This window comes from Haemaphysalis longicornis, unplaced genomic scaffold (assembly GCF_048455015.1).
Source record: "Haemaphysalis longicornis isolate Haplotype H1 unplaced genomic scaffold, Haemaphysalis longicornis Haplotype H1 scaffold_9, whole genome shotgun sequence".
In the NCBI taxonomy this organism is placed as follows: Eukaryota; Metazoa; Arthropoda; class Arachnida; order Ixodida; family Ixodidae; genus Haemaphysalis; species Haemaphysalis longicornis.
The window spans coordinates 100,474,794-100,493,704 of record NW_027526460.1 but is presented as its reverse complement, the minus strand read 5'-3'; the positions used below and the strand labels follow the sequence as shown (position 1 = coordinate 100,493,704).

The window sequence follows — 18,911 nt, the reverse complement described above, 5'->3', positions numbered from 1 at the left end:
CAAAGCAACGTGACGGTTACTTCGTGCTGGCGAAAATCAGCGCAGTCAGACGGAAGCGGGAAGGAAGGTGGAGAGATCGGGAAAGAGGGCGCTTATATATAAAAGAAAGCGTAATGCAAGACGAGAAATATAACACAACCCGCCTGCATTTCTCCGAACTTCAGGACAGAGCGCACACGGGTACGTTGTCACAAACTCGAGCGTACGACGTCTAAAAGTACCGTATATTTTTTTTTTTTTCGTTTTTCAACTTGACCTGAGCCACTTATCTCCTCATTGCCGCGCATGCAGACCTGATTGTGTCCCTGTGTTTGAGCGCACAGCCATCCTTTTGCGACATAAGAACCAGCGAACGCGAGAAATTGTAGAAGCCAGCCACATCAGAAAAGGTGGTTCCGAATGCATCAGTCATCCCTCTATCGCCCTGCTTAATCGAGAAGTCGCATATTTAGACGCACATTGAGCGCTATTTCGGTGCTTCTTCTGGGAATGCGTGTTGGGGGTGGGAGGGGGGTCTTAATCCATGTATGATGCGGTTATCTTTGCTGATTTTTCGCCTTTCCTGCGCCTCAAAGTTCGTTTTGTGGTTTTGTTGTTACGGTTTTTTAGTATTTTCGGCTGAGTGCGCCGAGAACTGTGACGCATTGGGGGCGCGGCAATTGGGCGCTTGGGCATATAAAGCTTTGAATTGTGCAATAATAAACTAGTTGCGAGTGTGCACTTGTGCCGTCTTCATGTGTTCTTGTCCTCGTTAATTTGCGCGCAGTTTATTTTTCGCAATGCATAATTACCAACTCGCCCAACTCGCAACCCTTTTACAGATCCTATACTCCGTAAAAATGAGTTGCCTGTCCTTTTAGGTACGGCAAAATCTCGCGCAGCGCATCATTCTGCCAGGGGGCCATATCCTAATGTCAATGCACACACTATGAAAGCAGCTTGCACTTAATGCGTCACATTGTCTGCTGATAAGCATTTTAGATTCGCCCCTCTCATCATCATTCACTTCGTGGAGATGGCGGGATTTTCTTTCATAGCTTGTTGTCACTGCAGTAATTAATAGCAGAATCAGTCCTACAAATCACAGAAACGGTTCGTTTCACGTTGAAAATACTCACAGTAACACACTTTGCACCACACGGAGGAACAATCGGTTGCAGTGATGAGGCATAAGGGTAACTTGTTGTTAAAGGGTCATTGAAGACAACCAGCAAGTTGATTTCAAACGGAAGTCGGACCTCCGCATAGCCATTTCAGCATTGATTTAGTGCCAAGATGCCTTAAGTGCTGAGAAATCGCTGTTCAACTGCTCATCAAACGTGACGCAAACACGACTGCAGTCGCTGTTTGCATCAGGATAAACCGGAAGCAAGTGAAGCAGCGGTGATTAATAGCAGTATACAAGCAACTGAATACAACATTACCACGTACCAAGCAGTTTGGTCAGTTCCGGTCAAATCGCTCATGCTTCCCCAAACTCCCCTGTCATTTGCCGTTCGAGACCACTAAGCAAAATGTTTCTCCATTGGACCTGTGATCAGTATTTACGCTTCACTGAAGAAAAACATTGTCCTTTTGAGGCCCCGCAAGTTTTGGCGTCGAACGATTTTCTCATGCGTAGCTCGCATGCTCCCTTGGAAAGCGGTACTGCCACCCGGACGAGTAGCACCATCCAGCGGCAGCCAAGAAAGAAGTTGTGCGCGTCGGGCCACTTAAGCCCTTCCGGTGAAAACGTGTTTTTGCTAGTTTCAACCTTATTTAAAAAAAATGCCAGGTGTAAGAGGAGTATAATAGTGTTCTCCGTGAGCTAATCTATCAACCTAGAGAGACTTGCATTTTAACTTCACTGTCATTTAAAGTTGTGCTCGAGTATATTGTGCGGAAGTAATATCTTTTTTATTGCTGCAAAAGCCACGATGGTTAATGTACTGGCACTTGGTTTTATGAAGCCTTTGCATTCTTAATTTAAGTACTGAATCTTCGCAGGGAACCTGGCATAACAATTTTATTACTGTACCGAATTATTAAGTTCATTTAACCATAGTGTCTGTTTTGAATTTTACATGTGGGTCATTTTTTTTTCTTTTTTGCTTTTTCAGGTAGATGTTCCTTTGACTCCCTGCCTGCATTCCGCGAACGGGGAAATTAGCCTCCGCATCGATGGCCAGAGTGTCTTGACTGCATCACCTTTACTGGGAGGACTGTGTAGTCTGTTTGCATCGTTCTGGGTTTTCAACATTCAATATCCCAAGAAGGCACACAGAGCTCTAACGTTTGTGGAACATGCCTTTTTGGACCTTGCCAGCACCAAACCAAGTGTGAAGGATTTAGAACTAATTAACTTTTGTCGCATCAATATCACTCACCAATATTTTATTTGTTTTCAATCCTGTAATCATTGGATAGTAGTTTAAGGAATTTCGTATTATGTTTCTGACGTTTTCTTTTTTTTTACTGAACAGGGGATATTTGATGGGCCCCTCAGTTTGCTGATAATACAGCTATCTTTTAGTGAAGCAATAATATTAACCAACTAATATAGCTTGAAACAATTATCTAAATAATGTTGTCAACTGGTGCCAAATGAATCAACTTAAAATTATCGGAAAAACACGAATTACATGGCTTTTTCTTCTCACTCTGAAGAAGCTGTCGCAAAACCACGCATTCTGTTCTATATCCTTGCAATTAACCCCTCAGACTGGGTCACTTTTCTTGGCGCATTTGTGTCTTTATCAAAACGCACTGGTATTTTCCGCAGCATATTTCTCGTTCTTTATATTACTCATTTATCCATAGCCATCTCATTTCTGTCTGTCTCCTACATCATTTATCTCTTGTGCCTTTACCATCTACAAAATGCTCGTTACCTTTCAATATCAAATCGTTACACAGCTCTCGCTCATTTCACCACCAATTGAAAAAAATTTTTGTTGTTGTAAACCACTGCAACCATTTTTTTCACTTTGTGTACTGAGTACTGATGCGTACTGATAAGTACTCACGCGTTCTCAATCCTCTAGTATTATATAATGATGTCACTTACCATGCCGTTGTGTTTGTGCCTATATGTTTTTCGCGTATTTCCAGTTCTTGTAGTAATATTGTTTCTACAGTTTGTTCAACTAGCACTCAGATCGCTCATTTCACCACCAACTGAAATATTTTTGTTGTTGTAAACCACTGCAACCATTTTTTTCACTTTGTGTACTGAGTGCTGATGCGTTCTGATAAGTTCTGATAAGTACTGACGCGTTCCCGACCCGCTATTATTATATAATGATTTCACTTACCATGTGGTTGTGTTTGCGCCTATCTTTGTTTGTCGCGTATTTCCAGTTCTTGTAGTAATAATAATTGTACGGTTTGTTCAACTAGCATTCTATTGCTGTCTTCCATTCCTAACTGGCGTGTTTTTAGCAATTTACCATTTTTGCTTTCTTATAGGAGGTCGCCCAAAGTTTTTATTTCGGAGCCTCCTTGTGTACACCATGTACCATGTAAACTTGTATGCGAAAGTTCGTTTGAAATAAACCTGAAACCGAGAAAAACCGTGTGAAATCAGTACTCCCGCAGGGAACTAGAAACTCTCCCTTGTGGCCTTGAAAAAACTCCTTTCGGAAGGCCTACAAAACCGCCCCAACTTTGCAAAACTCCATTCAAAAGAAATATATGCTTCCCTTGAACCTCCTAAAAACTCCCCTCGCGAGGCCTACAAAACGTAAAACTCAATGCAAAAGAAGTAAATGCTTCCCTTGAACCTCCTCAAAACGCCCCTAAAATAACATAAGTACTTCCTAAGGGAGCCAGAATAGGCTCCTATTCAACCGCCTAAAAAGTCCATAAACATCACTTAAAAACGCCTTGAGGAAGTAAAGAATACTCCATTTTCATCTCCTTAAATTCTCCCTAACATTTCTTAACACTCCCTAACTACCTCCTTTCTATAACCTAAAAACACCCTGTTTTGAGGAGGTAAACAAAACCTCCCTGTTCCATGTACTAAAAAAACTCCTACAAGGAGGATCACTAGAGGACAGGCGAAAAAGAACCTCTAGGGAGTATATGGGTGGAAAAAAAGTTTAGAGTGCAGCTCGCGGCTTTGTGCACTGGAAAGGATACCAACAAACGCTTCTAAATAACAACAGTATCCCCATCGGCAAGTGTTGTGGTTTTATAAGTGCTTAGCTGTACTGTATCGGAGAAATGAAAAGCGAACGCCAGAATATGAACCAGAACACGCAAAATTGGAAAGTAGCGTTCGTTGTGGTCCAATAATGACGCGCTATTGCTATACTGTATTTACTCGCATAATGATCGCACTCGCGTAATCATATCCCTCCTGCAGTTTGCCGTCGAAGTTGAATTTTTTTTTCCCACGCAATGAACGCACCCTGAACTAGCCGCAGCGATATGTCGTATTTGTGCGAAGTCTAGCTGATGATGGTCGTGAGTACCTCTCTCTTCTTTCCTTTCAAATAGGGCATGGCCACGTTATTGCGGCAGTCTCTCCGATATTAGCGATATCGGCAGGCAAGCGTTCAATATTGATGTTGAATAAACTCTCACTGAATGCACATAATCTACACACAAGACAAAGAAAAAAACGCGCTCAGGTTGCTGCTTCGCCAGCCATGTATGTTTTGATGCGCCTCACTGAGATATCGGCCACCACTTCTTGGTCGAACTATTGTCACCTCGCAGCAAACCCGTTCCGGCACGTTCCGCAGTTCACGACAACACTGCATTTCGCATCACTTTGCAAAGTGACTGGTGGCGGTGTGCGGAGTTCTTATTCTGTTTTGTTTATGATTTTTTTATGTTCATGAGATCTATCGTAAAAATCTTTACCCACAACTTCCTTGCGGTTTCTGTGCTCAAACATGTTTCGCGAAAAATTTAGCCCGCGTAGTGAACGCACCCCTAAATTTGGATCGAAGTTTTTTGAAAAAAATAGTGGGATCATTACGCGAGTAAATACGGTATTTGGAAAGCCCCGTTCCCCAACTTTTTAGTTGCAGCGAAGCCACGCGTTATTTTGCATGGAAATAACTCGCGCTATTTATGTGTTCTGTGTCATATCTTCGCGTTCGCGTTTCCCTTGTTCATCACTGTACATTTCGTCAACTCAGCCCAGTAAAGCGCAAGTAACGCCCACACATAAAAAATGGCCGGTTCTACGTAAGGTGCAAATGCTAAGTACCAGAAAGCTATGATGCATGGTCGTAGCAATTAAGAAAATGGATGTGCAGCTTACTTCCATCACACAGAGTCCTCATTACGGGGTAGATTCCAACCGCTTCAATGAACAGCAATAAAGAAAGCTACTTTGTTGCTAAAACAGAAAAAAATGAAGCGGGTATATATCACAGCAACACCTCAGGTTATATATGGAAACAAGAAAGATTTGCTACGCTTCTTATTTTTTTGTGTGTGTGCCTATTTCGGTTTGCGTCCAGGTATTGGCTTTTGTTTGGGCTGTCCACGTCAGGTTGCTCTCGAGTAATATAAACGTGCTCATCGGCACATGTTTCCAGTGGGAACATGTTCCGAAGCAAGGTAATTTTTCTTTCGATTAGTCTTGTCGCCTAGCCCTATAGGTTTGGCGAACGCTAATGATCCCTCGTTAGTTGCACAGTGGAGCGGAGTGAGCGCTAGCTGGGGAAGTAGCCGCAATTTCAAGTGCAGCCATTCTGACATGCGCAGGGGAGCTCATTTGCATAATGACAGAAGTTTGTTTTAGACTGAATCTACGGTGCTCTAGTTCATTGGTTTTTTGTGCGTGTGTCTTCTATGCGCGAGCAAAAACTAGTACAGAGTTATGCACCCACGGAGCACCACATAGACGCCGTGGTGTGTTAGTCAACGCTCTGACGTTAGGCCAAACATTACCCTGATGCGAGAAGTGTTCTGCTTAAAGCGAATTTTTTTTATTCCCAGATCCCTGTTGCCTGCTGCGTTATATAGACAACAGTGACTTGCACTGCGTGTGCGACTATTTTGCGGCATTACGTGCGACGATGGTCGTACTAGCGCTGAAATATTATCCCACGAGGGTGCTGCTTTGGGCCTGTTGGTATGACATGACGGAATCTTGAAGGGCTAGGACACAAGGGACAAGCGAGTGGGATAACACATGTTCCGATGTCCCACTCGCTTGTCCCTTGTGTCCTAGCGCTTCAAGATTCCGTCATATTATCCCAATTGCGGGAAAAACCGTCCTTGTCATAGCAGTTGCTGCCCATTACAGAAAATGACCTTCGTTGTAAACAGCCAAACAAAACACGATTCAGTTTGCCTGCGATCTGAACCGGGTGCTCCTCAGTAAAAGCGCGGTCATTCGCAGTATAAAATCACAACAGGCATACCGCCACAAGAATTCCTGTCGTGCGACAAAAAAAACTTCGTTGTGACAACAGAAAACTGCTTTTACGAAGAAGCCATTCGTTGCTACGACGCAAATTTATGTGGTAAAGACAAACCATCTCTTTGTATCCACTCTGTTACCCTAATTGTCCACCTGGTTGTCGGTTCGTCTTACTACTGGCCAAGCCCAAGTCCATTTCTTTTTCTTTATTTGAACTATGATATCGTCAACTCTAGTTTGTTCTCTAATCCAGATAGCTCGTTTCTTGTCCTTGAGTGTTATTCCTAACATTATTTGTTACATGAACTTTGGTGTTTTTGTACGTTTTAATGTATTTTCGATAACTCCAATTACGGTTTTCTATTACACAGGCCTGTACACCGAAGATCACGGAATAGTGGGGAATTACATGTACGACCCGGCGCGACAATCCTACTTCCGTATGGCTGCACCGGAGAGCTTCCAGCCCCACTGGTGGAACCGGGCGGAGCCACTGTGGACGCGGGCGCTGCGCCGCAACCGCACAGTGGCCATGTTTTGGTGGGACGGCTGCCAAGTCGACATCAACGGCACCCGCCCGCAGAGCTGCATCCCGTACGGAGGATACTCCACCAAAATAGACTACCAGATGGATCAAAAGATACTCGAGACAGTGGAGGGTTTCAAACGAGACTCGCTCGACTTGGCGATGCTTTACTACGAGGGGCCCGATGCTGAAGGTACACAGTCACTTCTTTCCGCTATGGCTAGGTGTGAGACGACATCGGAAGATACCGGCGTTTGTAAGAACATACAGTTAAACCTGGATGTAACGAACCTCTTTGTAAGGAATTCCTGTATTTAACGAAGATTTTCAGTTCCCCATTTCCACCCCCATTGAAGCACATGTTTGCAACCTCTCTGTACCGAAGGCGTTGCAGCGGGTAACCATGATGTAACGAACTCCTTAAGCAGATAAGTCATTGTTTTTTTTTACCTTTTGCTGAAAAATAGGCTGGCAAAACGCAGTAACTTACCGAATACTAACACTACTTTAATCAGCCAGCAGTTGCAAAAACGTATCGAATCTCTGAAAACAAAATTCGTTGTGATGACGATAATGAATGGAGCAGCTAGCGCCTTCCGATGTCTAACGTAGCACCCACTTTAGGTTTCGCTCTTGTAGCATGACACCAGGAGGCAACCGAAGGTACACTTAAGTTGTTTTTTCCGCCCGCACCGCAAACTGCAGTGCGTTCCCACGTCTGCGTACGGTGTCGGTTCGACACATAAGTTTTGTGGTGCTAGGCCTGCCTGTCGGCGTGTAGTCGCGCGTCTCCACTGCTATCTGTCATGTTGGTTCCTCTGTTGATACGTTCTGCTGTCAGAAAACGAAAACCTTTTCACTTTTCAAGACAAGCAAATAAGTGCCATCACCGCCCGGTACCGTATGCCAGGCGGCACCCTCTCAATCATTTTGTGTGCAGAAGTGTGCATCAAGTTCGCGAAAAGGCGCTCCTTTCAGCATAAGTTTGGTTCTTGAAACGCGTTCGGAACCACAAAGTTTCGAAAGGCAAACGTGATAATTAAATTACACTTCTGAATTGAAGGGTCAGTGAACTTGCCTTTATGGAGCGCCGTGTAATGCCTGAGCTTGTGCGAAAGCAGCAGGCGCAAATGACGCAGTTTTCTACTCTGAAATAGGTCCTTGAAGGGAGAGTTCACCTTGACTGATGTCTAGCGTTCTGGTTTCGTTTCTGCTCCATTCGCAAGAACATTAACTAGAAACCTGAGTGTAGGAAAACCCGGATGGACCAAAAATTGCGAGATTTGGGTAACTTCGTTACGTCCAGGTTTACCTGTAGTTGAAATTCAAAACGTTATCTATTCAGTGCACTCTTGTTTGACTTGTGTTACTGCAATTTAAAGTGCCGACAATAAACCTTAGCTAGAATTATGCTTAGTCCTTATTAGTCTCGCTGGGGTAAGACGGAATAAAAAAACTAAGAGTGCCTCATGAAATAGGTCACATAGCTTGTCGCGGTCACAATAACCATGCCCAATGTTATGTGCTAGAAATAACTGTTTTGAAGTTGCCTTTGCAGCAATCTACCACCTCCACAACGTGTTCCATCAATTTTATTTCAAAGAGGGGAAACAGTATTGGCATGTGTATGGGATCGTTGATTACAGATTTATTGCCCAGGCTAGAGAACAAACCACTAAATTGTGGAGCATGTGACAACGTAAACATAGGCCTACGTTTACAAAATAACAGAACGTCGCTTTGAATGCTGTTGGGGTCAATAAGAAGCATTCTGATTTGCAAGCAGCCAGTAAAGTACACCGTTTGTCAGAATTTTGTGGGCCAATACTAAGCCTTCTCGACCACAAAGAATTCAAAGAATCGGCTTTACCTTCAAATGTGACAACAATATCTTACAGCAGTAAGAAAGAAACGTGTTTTCTCTAACGTTCCTGCATAAAAAGTTTCAGCCTCGCTCGGGACGTAAGCTTGTACATATAATTTTTTGCAGGCTATTGGCCCACAAAATTTTGACAAAGACTGCACTTCCTAATGGTACACTCTTTTTTTCATTCTCCATCTTGCGCCTGACTATTTTTTCATGTTTCGAGCTAAACCCTCTACAGCACCGGAAGAACCATTCATTTTCGTGTGCTGCTGTGGACAATCTTTTAACCTCTACTTTGGGTTCGTAACAGCTCTAACTAGCGTCACCGAGTAAAGTAGAATACAGTGCAGTCTGGGGAAAGACATGACGCCAGCTGTGCCGGAGAACATGTATCAATCTCTCAAGTTCCTAGGCATGAAAATTACCGTGTAAAAGTTGAAACTAATCATTACATTGATGGCGTTTTCCAAGAACAGTAAGCAGTTGGACGTTCAATACTTATTCATGAACTCCAATCCCGCACTTACCACAGTAAAGCCAAAAAATGTCGGACTCTCTGGTGGAAAGAAAACGGGGTAGACGCTGCCACAAGCCATGGGCGGCCTTGGCTCGTCCTCCAGAGAGCAAGAAGCATTGCTCAATATGCAGCAGAAAATGCGCATGTTCTGTATTGAAAAAAATGTCTTGTTTCTCTTCTCGTTCTTGAAGGCCTGCTCCTAAAGGGACGTTGGGAGGTAAGCGGTTTACTTTAAAACAGTCAACACTTTCGAAAATGTGGCACAAATGAAGAAGCGCCCCCGGGGAAAGCAAAGTAAGGTTCACGGTTGAATTTGCAAACTCATTAGCAGCTGCGTGCATCACGCGGTCTAGTGGGCGACGAGGACTTGGGCCCTTGACGAGAAGCTAATTTCCCCGAGTTCCGCTTTTTTACGTTTGGGAATAACATCGGTTCTTTCACAAAGGAATTGAAACTTCAGCGTGATTTCAAACCAAAGAGAAAAAAGCAGCCTTGTTTACATGAACCGGTAGCTTTGAAGGAGTCTAGCTAAGCCTCGAGTTTTAAATTTGAGCTGTGAGCTTCGCGTTTGGGGCAATTAAGAAGTGCAAAGGCGTAAGTTAACACGTGGAAAGAAGATGTTACTCAAAAAGTTACTGCCCAAGGAAACTACAAGCAAGCGAAGCATTTTCGCTGCACTGGGTGGTTTTCTTTTCATTGCGTTGCGGTATTTTCAGGTCACAGAGATGGGCCTCAGAGCTACGGGATCCAGACCACCGTTGGGAAAGTCGATCACTACCTTCGGTTGCTCCAAAAAAGTTTAGAGCAGGAGGGACTTTTGAATCAGGTAAGCACGACATTAGTGCCTAAAATATGCGCATACTTTACAACGCACGGTGTAATAAAGAAATATTATTTAGGAGAATACATTCAAGTACAATAGAATTCAAGTACTTGTAATTCAAGTACTTTTAGAAGGCGAACAAGAAGCTTACTACCTGCAAAAGTATAATGTATACGCACTCAACGACGAAGCTGATAATATGAAAAACGCCCTGGATGGTATAATAAAAGTAGCCGAAAGGTTCGTTGGAGATGTTTTCACTAACAAGTTTGACCTTGGAAATAGTACGGAAATGACCATCTTGGCTCAGAAGGTACCATAACAAATAAAATATAAATTTTAGAATGCAATAAAAATGGTGACGAGAGGGAAAATTTCTGAAGACGACAGAATAAGAGCGGATCAACGGTAGGATGTAAGACTTATTGCTCTAGGATAGTACGTGGTAATATTTTCAGAATATTCGAGCCTTCAAACGTGCCGCACCTGAAAAAAAAGAAATAGTAGTGGTTTGGCATAACCAAGCATGAATTATCTGGCGAAAGTTACGTACTATCGGCGTCAAATGAAACGCGAACACGTAAATATGAACCTGAACACAGAAAAAGCGCGATTTCTTTCCATGCAAGCCAAAATGACGTGTCGATGAGTTACAAAAACAAAGTTGGGAAAGGTGGATTTCTAAACATACCAATAGCAAGCCATTATATGAACTCTACTAACAGTAATTTTCAATTTTGCCCGTACTGGTTCATATTTACGTGTTCGCGTTTCATTTGACGCCGATAGTACATAGGTACTCTAAAGCGTTGCAAAATACCTTATGGCGGGCGTCCGTAATGAGTGTGCCTAATATTTTGCTAGGATTGTGTGCAGGCATATTCGAATCAGTGTCGGGGCACAAATTTCTCGAGCAAACTTTTATTGAATAAATTTAATTTTTTTTATTTTTTTGAATAGGGATGCTGTCCGGCTTACCCGGGAAGCATCCCTATACAATGTGCGCTGAATCAGCATACAGCCTAGTTTCGTATGTTTTGAGGACCGTCCCACGGCTCTCCAGCCACGTGCGGCACCCAAGGCTAGAGCGCTGTTTGATGATATTACAATTTTAAGAATGGGCTGGCTGAAGAGGTTCTGTCGTAGCTTCCTGACACCAAGTACCGTGGTTGGAGTAGGGCTCTTGCCTCCTTAAATTTTTTCCCTCGAGTTTCAGTCAAAATTTTCATGGCTTAGGCTAGTTTTCGGTGTTTTAAATGATTGATGTCTGTTCTTAGGCTATCCAAACTTACGTTACACTAAGTTACGTAGGAAACAGCGAATTATTGCGTGACGAGGCACATTTTTTGCAAACGCCGGTATGCGTCGCTTACGTGAAGTGCTTACAGTACAGTCGGACGGTACTTTAGACACAGACTTCTTTTTACAAAGGTTGTACAATAACCTACTTAGGCTTTATGCAACTGTGTACTTATTTACAGCTTCCATAATATATCCGAAGCAGCTGCTGGCCACGCGATGAAACCCCGGAGCTTAGGCCTGACGTTTTGTTTGAGGTCTTAGATGCCAACGAGTACAGAATACCTCAGGGGTAGAGTGCGATGAGTACTTTTTATGATGGGTACCGCTTGGAGATGGTAGACCTCAAAGCGTCATGTTAGGCCTTGCATCATCTATTTAGGCTAAACATTGTGTATACTGCCAGTTGAGCGTTACGACATGCCAAGCAAGGCTATACATACTGGTTGTACGTCAAGCTGCGGAAGCGGGTTGATAAGGTTAGATTTCAAAGTGTGACATTAGGCCTAACGTTCGCGTACTCGTGGCATGCCCATATAGCCCCTTTCCTCTACTGCTTATCAAACTTTGCGCAGATTAGTTATAAACTGCAGTCTACAGTATACTTCACCAAGACTTCGAATTTCTACATCCATGAAATAGGTCGAGGGTAGCTAAGAATGCTTTCGCGCTGATGGGCCGACATTATTCTAAGTAACGAGGGAGGACATGTTAAAAAGCCTAATATTTGCAGGACCATCAGCCTGATGTCTGTTATATACAAGCTATTTACACAGGTAATTCTTAGTCACGTAACGGACACAATGGATTTCACAAAACCTAGGAAGCAGGTTTGATATAGTGAACAGCACTGAACAATACAGAAAGCCGTGGAGAACGATATACCGGAATACATGTTACATACAGGTTAAGAAAAAACGTTGGATTCGGAAAAGACTAACCCGTTCCGTAATGTATCAGTGTTCCGGCGAGAGAAACGTTCTTTACTAGAGTGGAAAGCCGCCTGTAAGTCAAAGTCGGAGATGCCATCTATTCTGTGCTATTTACGTTTTCAGGGGGATATTTAGGAAGCTTGATCGAAATGAGTAAGATATACGAGTGAATTGAGAATATTTTAAACGTTCTAGATTTGCGGATGGTATACTTTTGTCCAGTAAGTCATGAAATGGTTTCGAAACAGTGGCACAGGAACTGTACTATTAATGCTCAGTCGAACGATAGAAGATGCATAGGAAGTACTGGCTTTTGAAACAAATTTGGGAACTTACAAAGCATCTTAAAATACCAGCAATGGAAAGAAGATTGACAGGATAAACTCTGACGGACAGCAAACCAGCTACTTAGATTAGGTCGATGACATGCTAGTTCAAATTAAGTGAGAGCAGTGGTGTTGCGCTGGGCACGGAGGAGTTGCAAGCCATATACCACGATGGCATCAGAATGGATGGCGAGTGACGGGGCTAGTACGAGATGACGGGAGATAACTCGAAGCAGGTATGACAGAAGAAAAATCAGGGGAAATAAATGCATTTTACTACCAAAGTATGTTTGAGCGCCTTGTTTCCTATAATGGACAGAAATGGGCTGATAACAGGCAACGAGGAACAATCAAAGGATATAAAGCAATCTGCTCTCACGGATTTAGAATGATCTTAGACGGCTGCTGTGCACAAATTCTGCAGTAAACAAATTTTAAACAGAAGGCTGTTTAGGATTTTGCAATATCTGCTCTGCTCCTTGGATGCACAACACGTACTGTATGCATAGCTGTGCGATGCCAACTCGTGGCGGCCTCGATGCGGTGAAAGGCGACTCAGTTGACATTGTTACGTGGCAGGGAGAATTAAGAATACAAATTAACAGATTCTACAAGCGCCTCGTGTGAAAAAAGAAGGAACTTGGCAGTTATTGGCTAACATTAGGGTAAGCTGAGGCAGCACACTCGAATTATCACAGATGATATCCAAGGATACGAATTCATGCTTTAAAGCGACAACTTTAGTCCGTGACCTCACGTTTCTCAAAATGTGCGCAACAAGCTAAGCAAGGACGTCAATTGAGGAGAACATTTTAAGCATCCGAATCGGAGGGAATTTAAGCTATGCCCGCAATGCCATTGAGAGTGGAAGGTGATAATGTGTGCAAACCAACCTGCTCCACAAGGCAAGTACCGGTTGCAAAGTGACGAGTACTGGATGTTTGCAAAGATGGCTTCATGAGCGTTATACAAAGAGGAACTTCACTAAGGACACCTATGACCACTGACATGATAAACTCAAGATAAATGGACGATTGGCTGTTCTACAAGTCGTGACCAGCGCATCTTCGCAAGGGCTTGTAACGCGTAAAATGCGCACTTCTGGTAAGCCGGGCAGTCTGATCATGTTGTCCTAAGCGGTTCAAAGAGGACTTGCATTAACAGACGGTGGCCATTTCATTAAAAGCGGTCGGCACCACGCGAGCGTGCACGCGCGCGGAGGTCTTCCAAATGTGAAGCGTAATGCGCTTATCAACGGCGTAACTGTACATCGGCTCGCGAAGCTGTTATCGCAAGTTTTCGTTTTTCATGATGCGCTCTCGCATGGATTATCAGTGGCTTAGAAGTCGCGGTGCCCAATAAATTTGGCGCTGTTCGTAGCTCGTTTGTTATAACGAAATTGCATGCCTCGTCCGGTCGCCGGGCGGACTGCGAGGTTTATCTCTAGAAACGGTGGCTGACCAAAGCGCGTGGCGGTGTTTAAGCCTCGAGCCCTGCGCCATATTTAAAGCTGTCGAATTGTTAAGTAGCTTAGCCATGCTACACACATCCACGTAAACCTAAAAAGCGGAGTCATTGCAGTAGCCTTTAAAGACTTCGGCAGAAGATATTTTATTATAAATATAGCGGCAGAGTTGAGCTAATGAACCCAGTGTAGTGTCGCGTTTAAAGCCGTACGTAGTCCGCCGGAAAAGATAGGCGCAGTGTAGAAAAGGTTTAATTCAAATTACTCGATTAAACAAATGAATCTATCGAATCGTTTTAAGAAAAAATTGCAACCAAACACGAATCTTTATATGCCTAATTTGCCACCGATATTCGAATAACGCTGTTTACGCATTGAGTAAATCCTTTGGTTTGTTTTACTCGGCTGAAGTACAGCTGAAAAAATCAAAAGGTGATGGTCAGTTTAGTCTGAAACTTTCCCATAATTGTTTTTCTAGGGGTGGCTATTCGCTTGAATTGGCTCGTTGGTGGGATTGTGCATTTCATACTTTTTTTTCAAGTTTACCTTGAAACACTACACGTTGTTTCTCTGACTTTGGGACTGCGCTTTGGCAAAAAGGGTAGTTCTTGGCTTTTACGCTTGTAGGCTCAACCAATCTTTGCTATTGGCAAGAGACAAAAATTGTAGCGCTTAGAAGGCCGCTATTTATACGCGCAGGTTAACATCGTGGTTGTGTCAGACCACGGCATGACACGCACCAGTCCCGATTCTACGCGCCACATCGACATGGACAGCTTGGTGAACGACCAAGACGTGCACGTGATGCTCGACAAGGGACCGTTTGCCATGCTCTTCCCAAAACCAGGAAGGGAGCAGGAGGTAGGGGACAGCTTCAACCGACGGCAATAATGTACTCGTGAGTCGCATGCTTAAGTTTAGTATGCCCGCATTTACGCTATATGTAAAGTCACATATGTATCTTAATAAGATAGTCTGATACATTCCCTCTCATGCATGAACTATCACGTGAAAATGGGAAGTAAAAACATTATGCTTTTGTTTAGACAACATCCGTATTACGGGAAGATATGGAGGCACTCACAATGAACTTCCTTTAGGAGATCCTTTATTATTTTATGCCCGTGAAGAGCCCGGTACTTATAATACATTCTCCCGCTCGAGGTGCTCTCTCTCTCTCTCTCTCTCTCTCTCTCTCTCTCTCTCTCTCTCTCTCTCTCTCTCAACCTCTATCATGTGCACTTGCTTAGCCCGTGAAAGCGTGAAACGGTACGGTGTAAGCACCCGTTGGGATCGAACTGATGAGCATGAACCAACACTCTTGAAGATATGTTGCGCTCTGAACCATGTCAATCTCATATACATTTATGTTTGGCACAGCACTTCCGTCGAACCTATAATACGCCACCACTCGAGGCTTCGGTGGCCGTGAGTGGTGTCGAGGGCTATTGGTGCGAAGCGATTTTTTGTCTCCTGCTAGGTGACACTCACAATTCGCCGATAGAACTGCAGAGACAGAAGACGGGATACGCGATTTCAGCAGGCGCAGCTCCGGCACTATTTAGTTCCCTCTTCACAGCCATAAGGGTCTTATGGTTCTTGGCAGACCCGGTCGCCAGACCAGCTCGCAACTGAGGTCATCACACCTAAGTGCCTCTCGCCCAGAACTGACCGTCCGGCGTCAACATTTGCACCTTTTACTTAAGAGGATGTACATCACAAAAAAAGACCAAGTACAAAAAGGATGCACCAGGACACATCGCTCATTTTCAACTGCTGGTTTATTGAAAAAAAAGCACCTATTTATACCAACGAAGTACTACATTAAAACAAGCAATCTAAGTGACACAAACCGAAAGCAAGACAAAAGCAAGCAAAAAAAATTGCATCGCCCCACACATTGCTATCTCCCGCTACACAAGCCACGGGCGTCCAAATAAATGATCTCCTTTGGCGATAAAGCAATTGATGATTGATTGATGCATCTGTCTCCGGAATTGGAAATTGCCAGCGCTTCCACTATTACTCTAGTTGCCTGATTCTTTCTCTTTAGCATTATCTTGCAGTTTGAAAACAATCGCACGCATCGACAATCACTACAGTGCTGCCAAATGTGACCGTGATTCTGCCGCACGTTAGTTATGCTTCCTCCATCTGCAGTTTATGCAGTTTGTGTCAGGGAGAACTCCTTTAAACGCACACTAATGCAGCCAAGCAGTTTGCGGAAGGAGAAATTTGTTTAAGTTTACGAGACCGTGTTCCCATTGCTTTTGACCGCACCTGTACGGGCGACAGCGGTTCCGAAATCGTCACGTCACATGCTTTTCCGTCTCCGGCCGCGGCGAACTGCGCCTCTTCGCATAAAAGCTCTAAGGTGGCTCAGGCCAACGTCTTCGTGATGTAGCCGTAGGAGCAAAACAAGACACAGACAATGCCAGTGCTTGAAAGGCTTTCCTTGATTAACGCATTGGGACGCCAAACAAAACACAGGTATTATATGTACTCCTACTTCCACATTAGTGCAAGTGCTGAGAGATTCGCTACAGTTTTTTTGTGGACAAAGGGGTGCTGCTTGTTCAGCCAATCTCTATCTCAGAGAGGACACCGCTTTCCATATTACTGCCAGCTCAGAACGAGCACTGAAAGCTGCTGTCGGAATGTCTGTGGGTTAGGCCCAACAAATCAAGGAACTTATAGGACAAAGTTGTTCTGTGTAATTAAGACGCATACTGCGTCACAACGATTTTGCTACATGACCCCATTGTTTCTGCCGAATATTTTACCATTGAGTGCACTGTTTCTTGCAATGAAACGAATAGCGACATGACAAGATAGAGTTTCTGAGACATAATACTTATCTCTTTGCGAAGATGTTTTGCAGTGCTCCGACGCGCAGAAGGAGAAAGGGAGACCAGAGTACTTACTGAGCTTGGGTTGAAATAAAATTCAGAGGTCTAAAGTAGTTTCGCATTCATATGTCCCTCCAACGCTCGCCAATAGCAAGTTGTCATCAGCTCTGCAAGGTTCATCCTAGAGACTAAGCACTTCTGTTTGGCGAATTTATTATCCTAGGCATTCGCAGGATTCTATCAGAAATGCCAGCAAAGGCTGTGAAGCAACTCGCTAGCTTAATCTACTTTCTTTTACAGCATTCATTGCGTTGTTTTGCATAGCAACTCAATAGGAAGCTTTCTAGATTAGTGGTTTTAATCCCCTGGTCCTAACTGTCACCTGTATATGCTTACCAATTTGTTCAAATAAAAACAACGGTGAAAGAATGCTGTGATAAGCGTACTACTAGAAATAATATGACTGTCTTATATGACCAAATTATTTTACAATCGGAACTGATGTTAGAAAACATTGCGGTGACTCACAATACCTTCTACCAAAAAGATATCGTGAGTAAACCTAGGTTACTTACGAACGAAAGTTAGGTTGTGAGTTCTTATACTTCGTTGGTGCGGAGACCTAAGACAACGAATTATGAACTGCCGTTCCTCTCAAGTGTAGAAAAAGTGTAGCCATACTGTAGAAAAAAATGTATCAAACTAACGGTACTGACGTATTCCGCAATAAAGCATGTTCCATGTTCCTTGTGAAAAACTTCAGGTAAGAAGGGTCTAAAGTGTTCCACTATGACGACAATAAATATATGCGGCACGACAGTTTAAATGTACTTTCACATGGTTTGAACCAATTTCTTACATTTATTTGTGGAAACAGATTAGTTTAACAGGGCCGGTCAGTGGGAAAAAAGCCCTTTTATACCTGTGTTTTTGGTCTGTATAATAAGAATATACAATCTAGCATTCGTGCAAATTGTGCATCCCAGGGGAGAGATGCCTTGGGATCGCAAACTTTTTTATTTATTACCCCGAAAGCTGTGCACAAAAAGAGTAAAATTCAAGAAATTATACTTCCCGCTGTTCCCGCGTTGAATGCCGCCATATGCTCGAGACGTTGCGAGCAAAGGTTTTCTTTATTGAAAACTTGCCCAACTATTAAAAGAAAAGTTAGCACAGCATAGAGACAGAAGCACGGCAAAGGCTTTGACTGGCGCGCTCTCACGCCTGAGCTCGTACTTTGGACGACAGCGAAAGCGGAGTATCAACTGAGCAAGGTCGCACTCGCAGATGGTGTTACGTAGTTCTAGTCAACTGCACGTTTTGTTCATTTCAAGTTCCAGCCCGTGTCTCTCCAACGGTTTCTACAGTTCTGCATTTCTGTTAATATAACCCATTCCCAAAACTGCGAGGAATGAACGGACTGGTTTGTGGGTTCGGTGCTGGCTTGCATGCAAATCCCGCCATTTGTGCTTTGAGGGTGCCTTGTGTAATGAGGTCGGCAGCGCAATCAATATTTTGTTTCTAATTGGAGCCATCGCACCGGTCTCGTAAATAACTTTTAGTGAGCAGCGACAATAGAAAGCACCATTTTTTTTCGTACAATCGTTTTGTTAGTACAATTCATACAATCATACAAGTACAATCGTTTCGCTTAATTAAGTGCCGGTTGCGCTTCAAAACGCTCGCAGTTAAAAAAATAAATGCAACGAATTTACGGTTAGCTTATTTTTAAATTGTAAAAAGCAAACCGGCCAACCAAGAACTTTAAATTAAGCCTGTGACGCAAAGAGATTTCTAACTAAAATGTCCCGCTCTAACAGACCTCGTAAGAAATATTCCTCGGAGAACATTATCTATAAGAGCTTGAAACACATGGAGGAGCGCGCAACGTAGTTTTCGTTCATTTAATTTGCAAATTGAGGTAAGTAAGGTGTCGGTAC

At 43.5% G+C, this 18,911-nt stretch overlaps 1 protein-coding gene across 4 annotated transcripts in view; it reads left to right on the top strand.

Moving 5' to 3' along the window:
* The window catches only part of LOC144151463 (glycerophosphocholine cholinephosphodiesterase ENPP6-like), a 57,876-nt gene that overhangs the window by 12,173 nt on the left and 26,792 nt on the right, over positions 1-18,911 (top strand). For all 4 annotated transcript variants that reach the window (XM_077682517.1, XM_077682515.1, XM_077682513.1 and 1 more), the window contains exons 2-4: positions 6,739-7,086; positions 9,994-10,103; positions 14,822-14,983. In XM_077682517.1, coding sequence (XP_077538643.1) covers positions 6,739-7,086; positions 9,994-10,103; positions 14,822-14,983 — 620 coding nt within the window. The remainder of the gene's footprint in view (positions 1-6,738; positions 7,087-9,993; positions 10,104-14,821; positions 14,984-18,911) is intronic.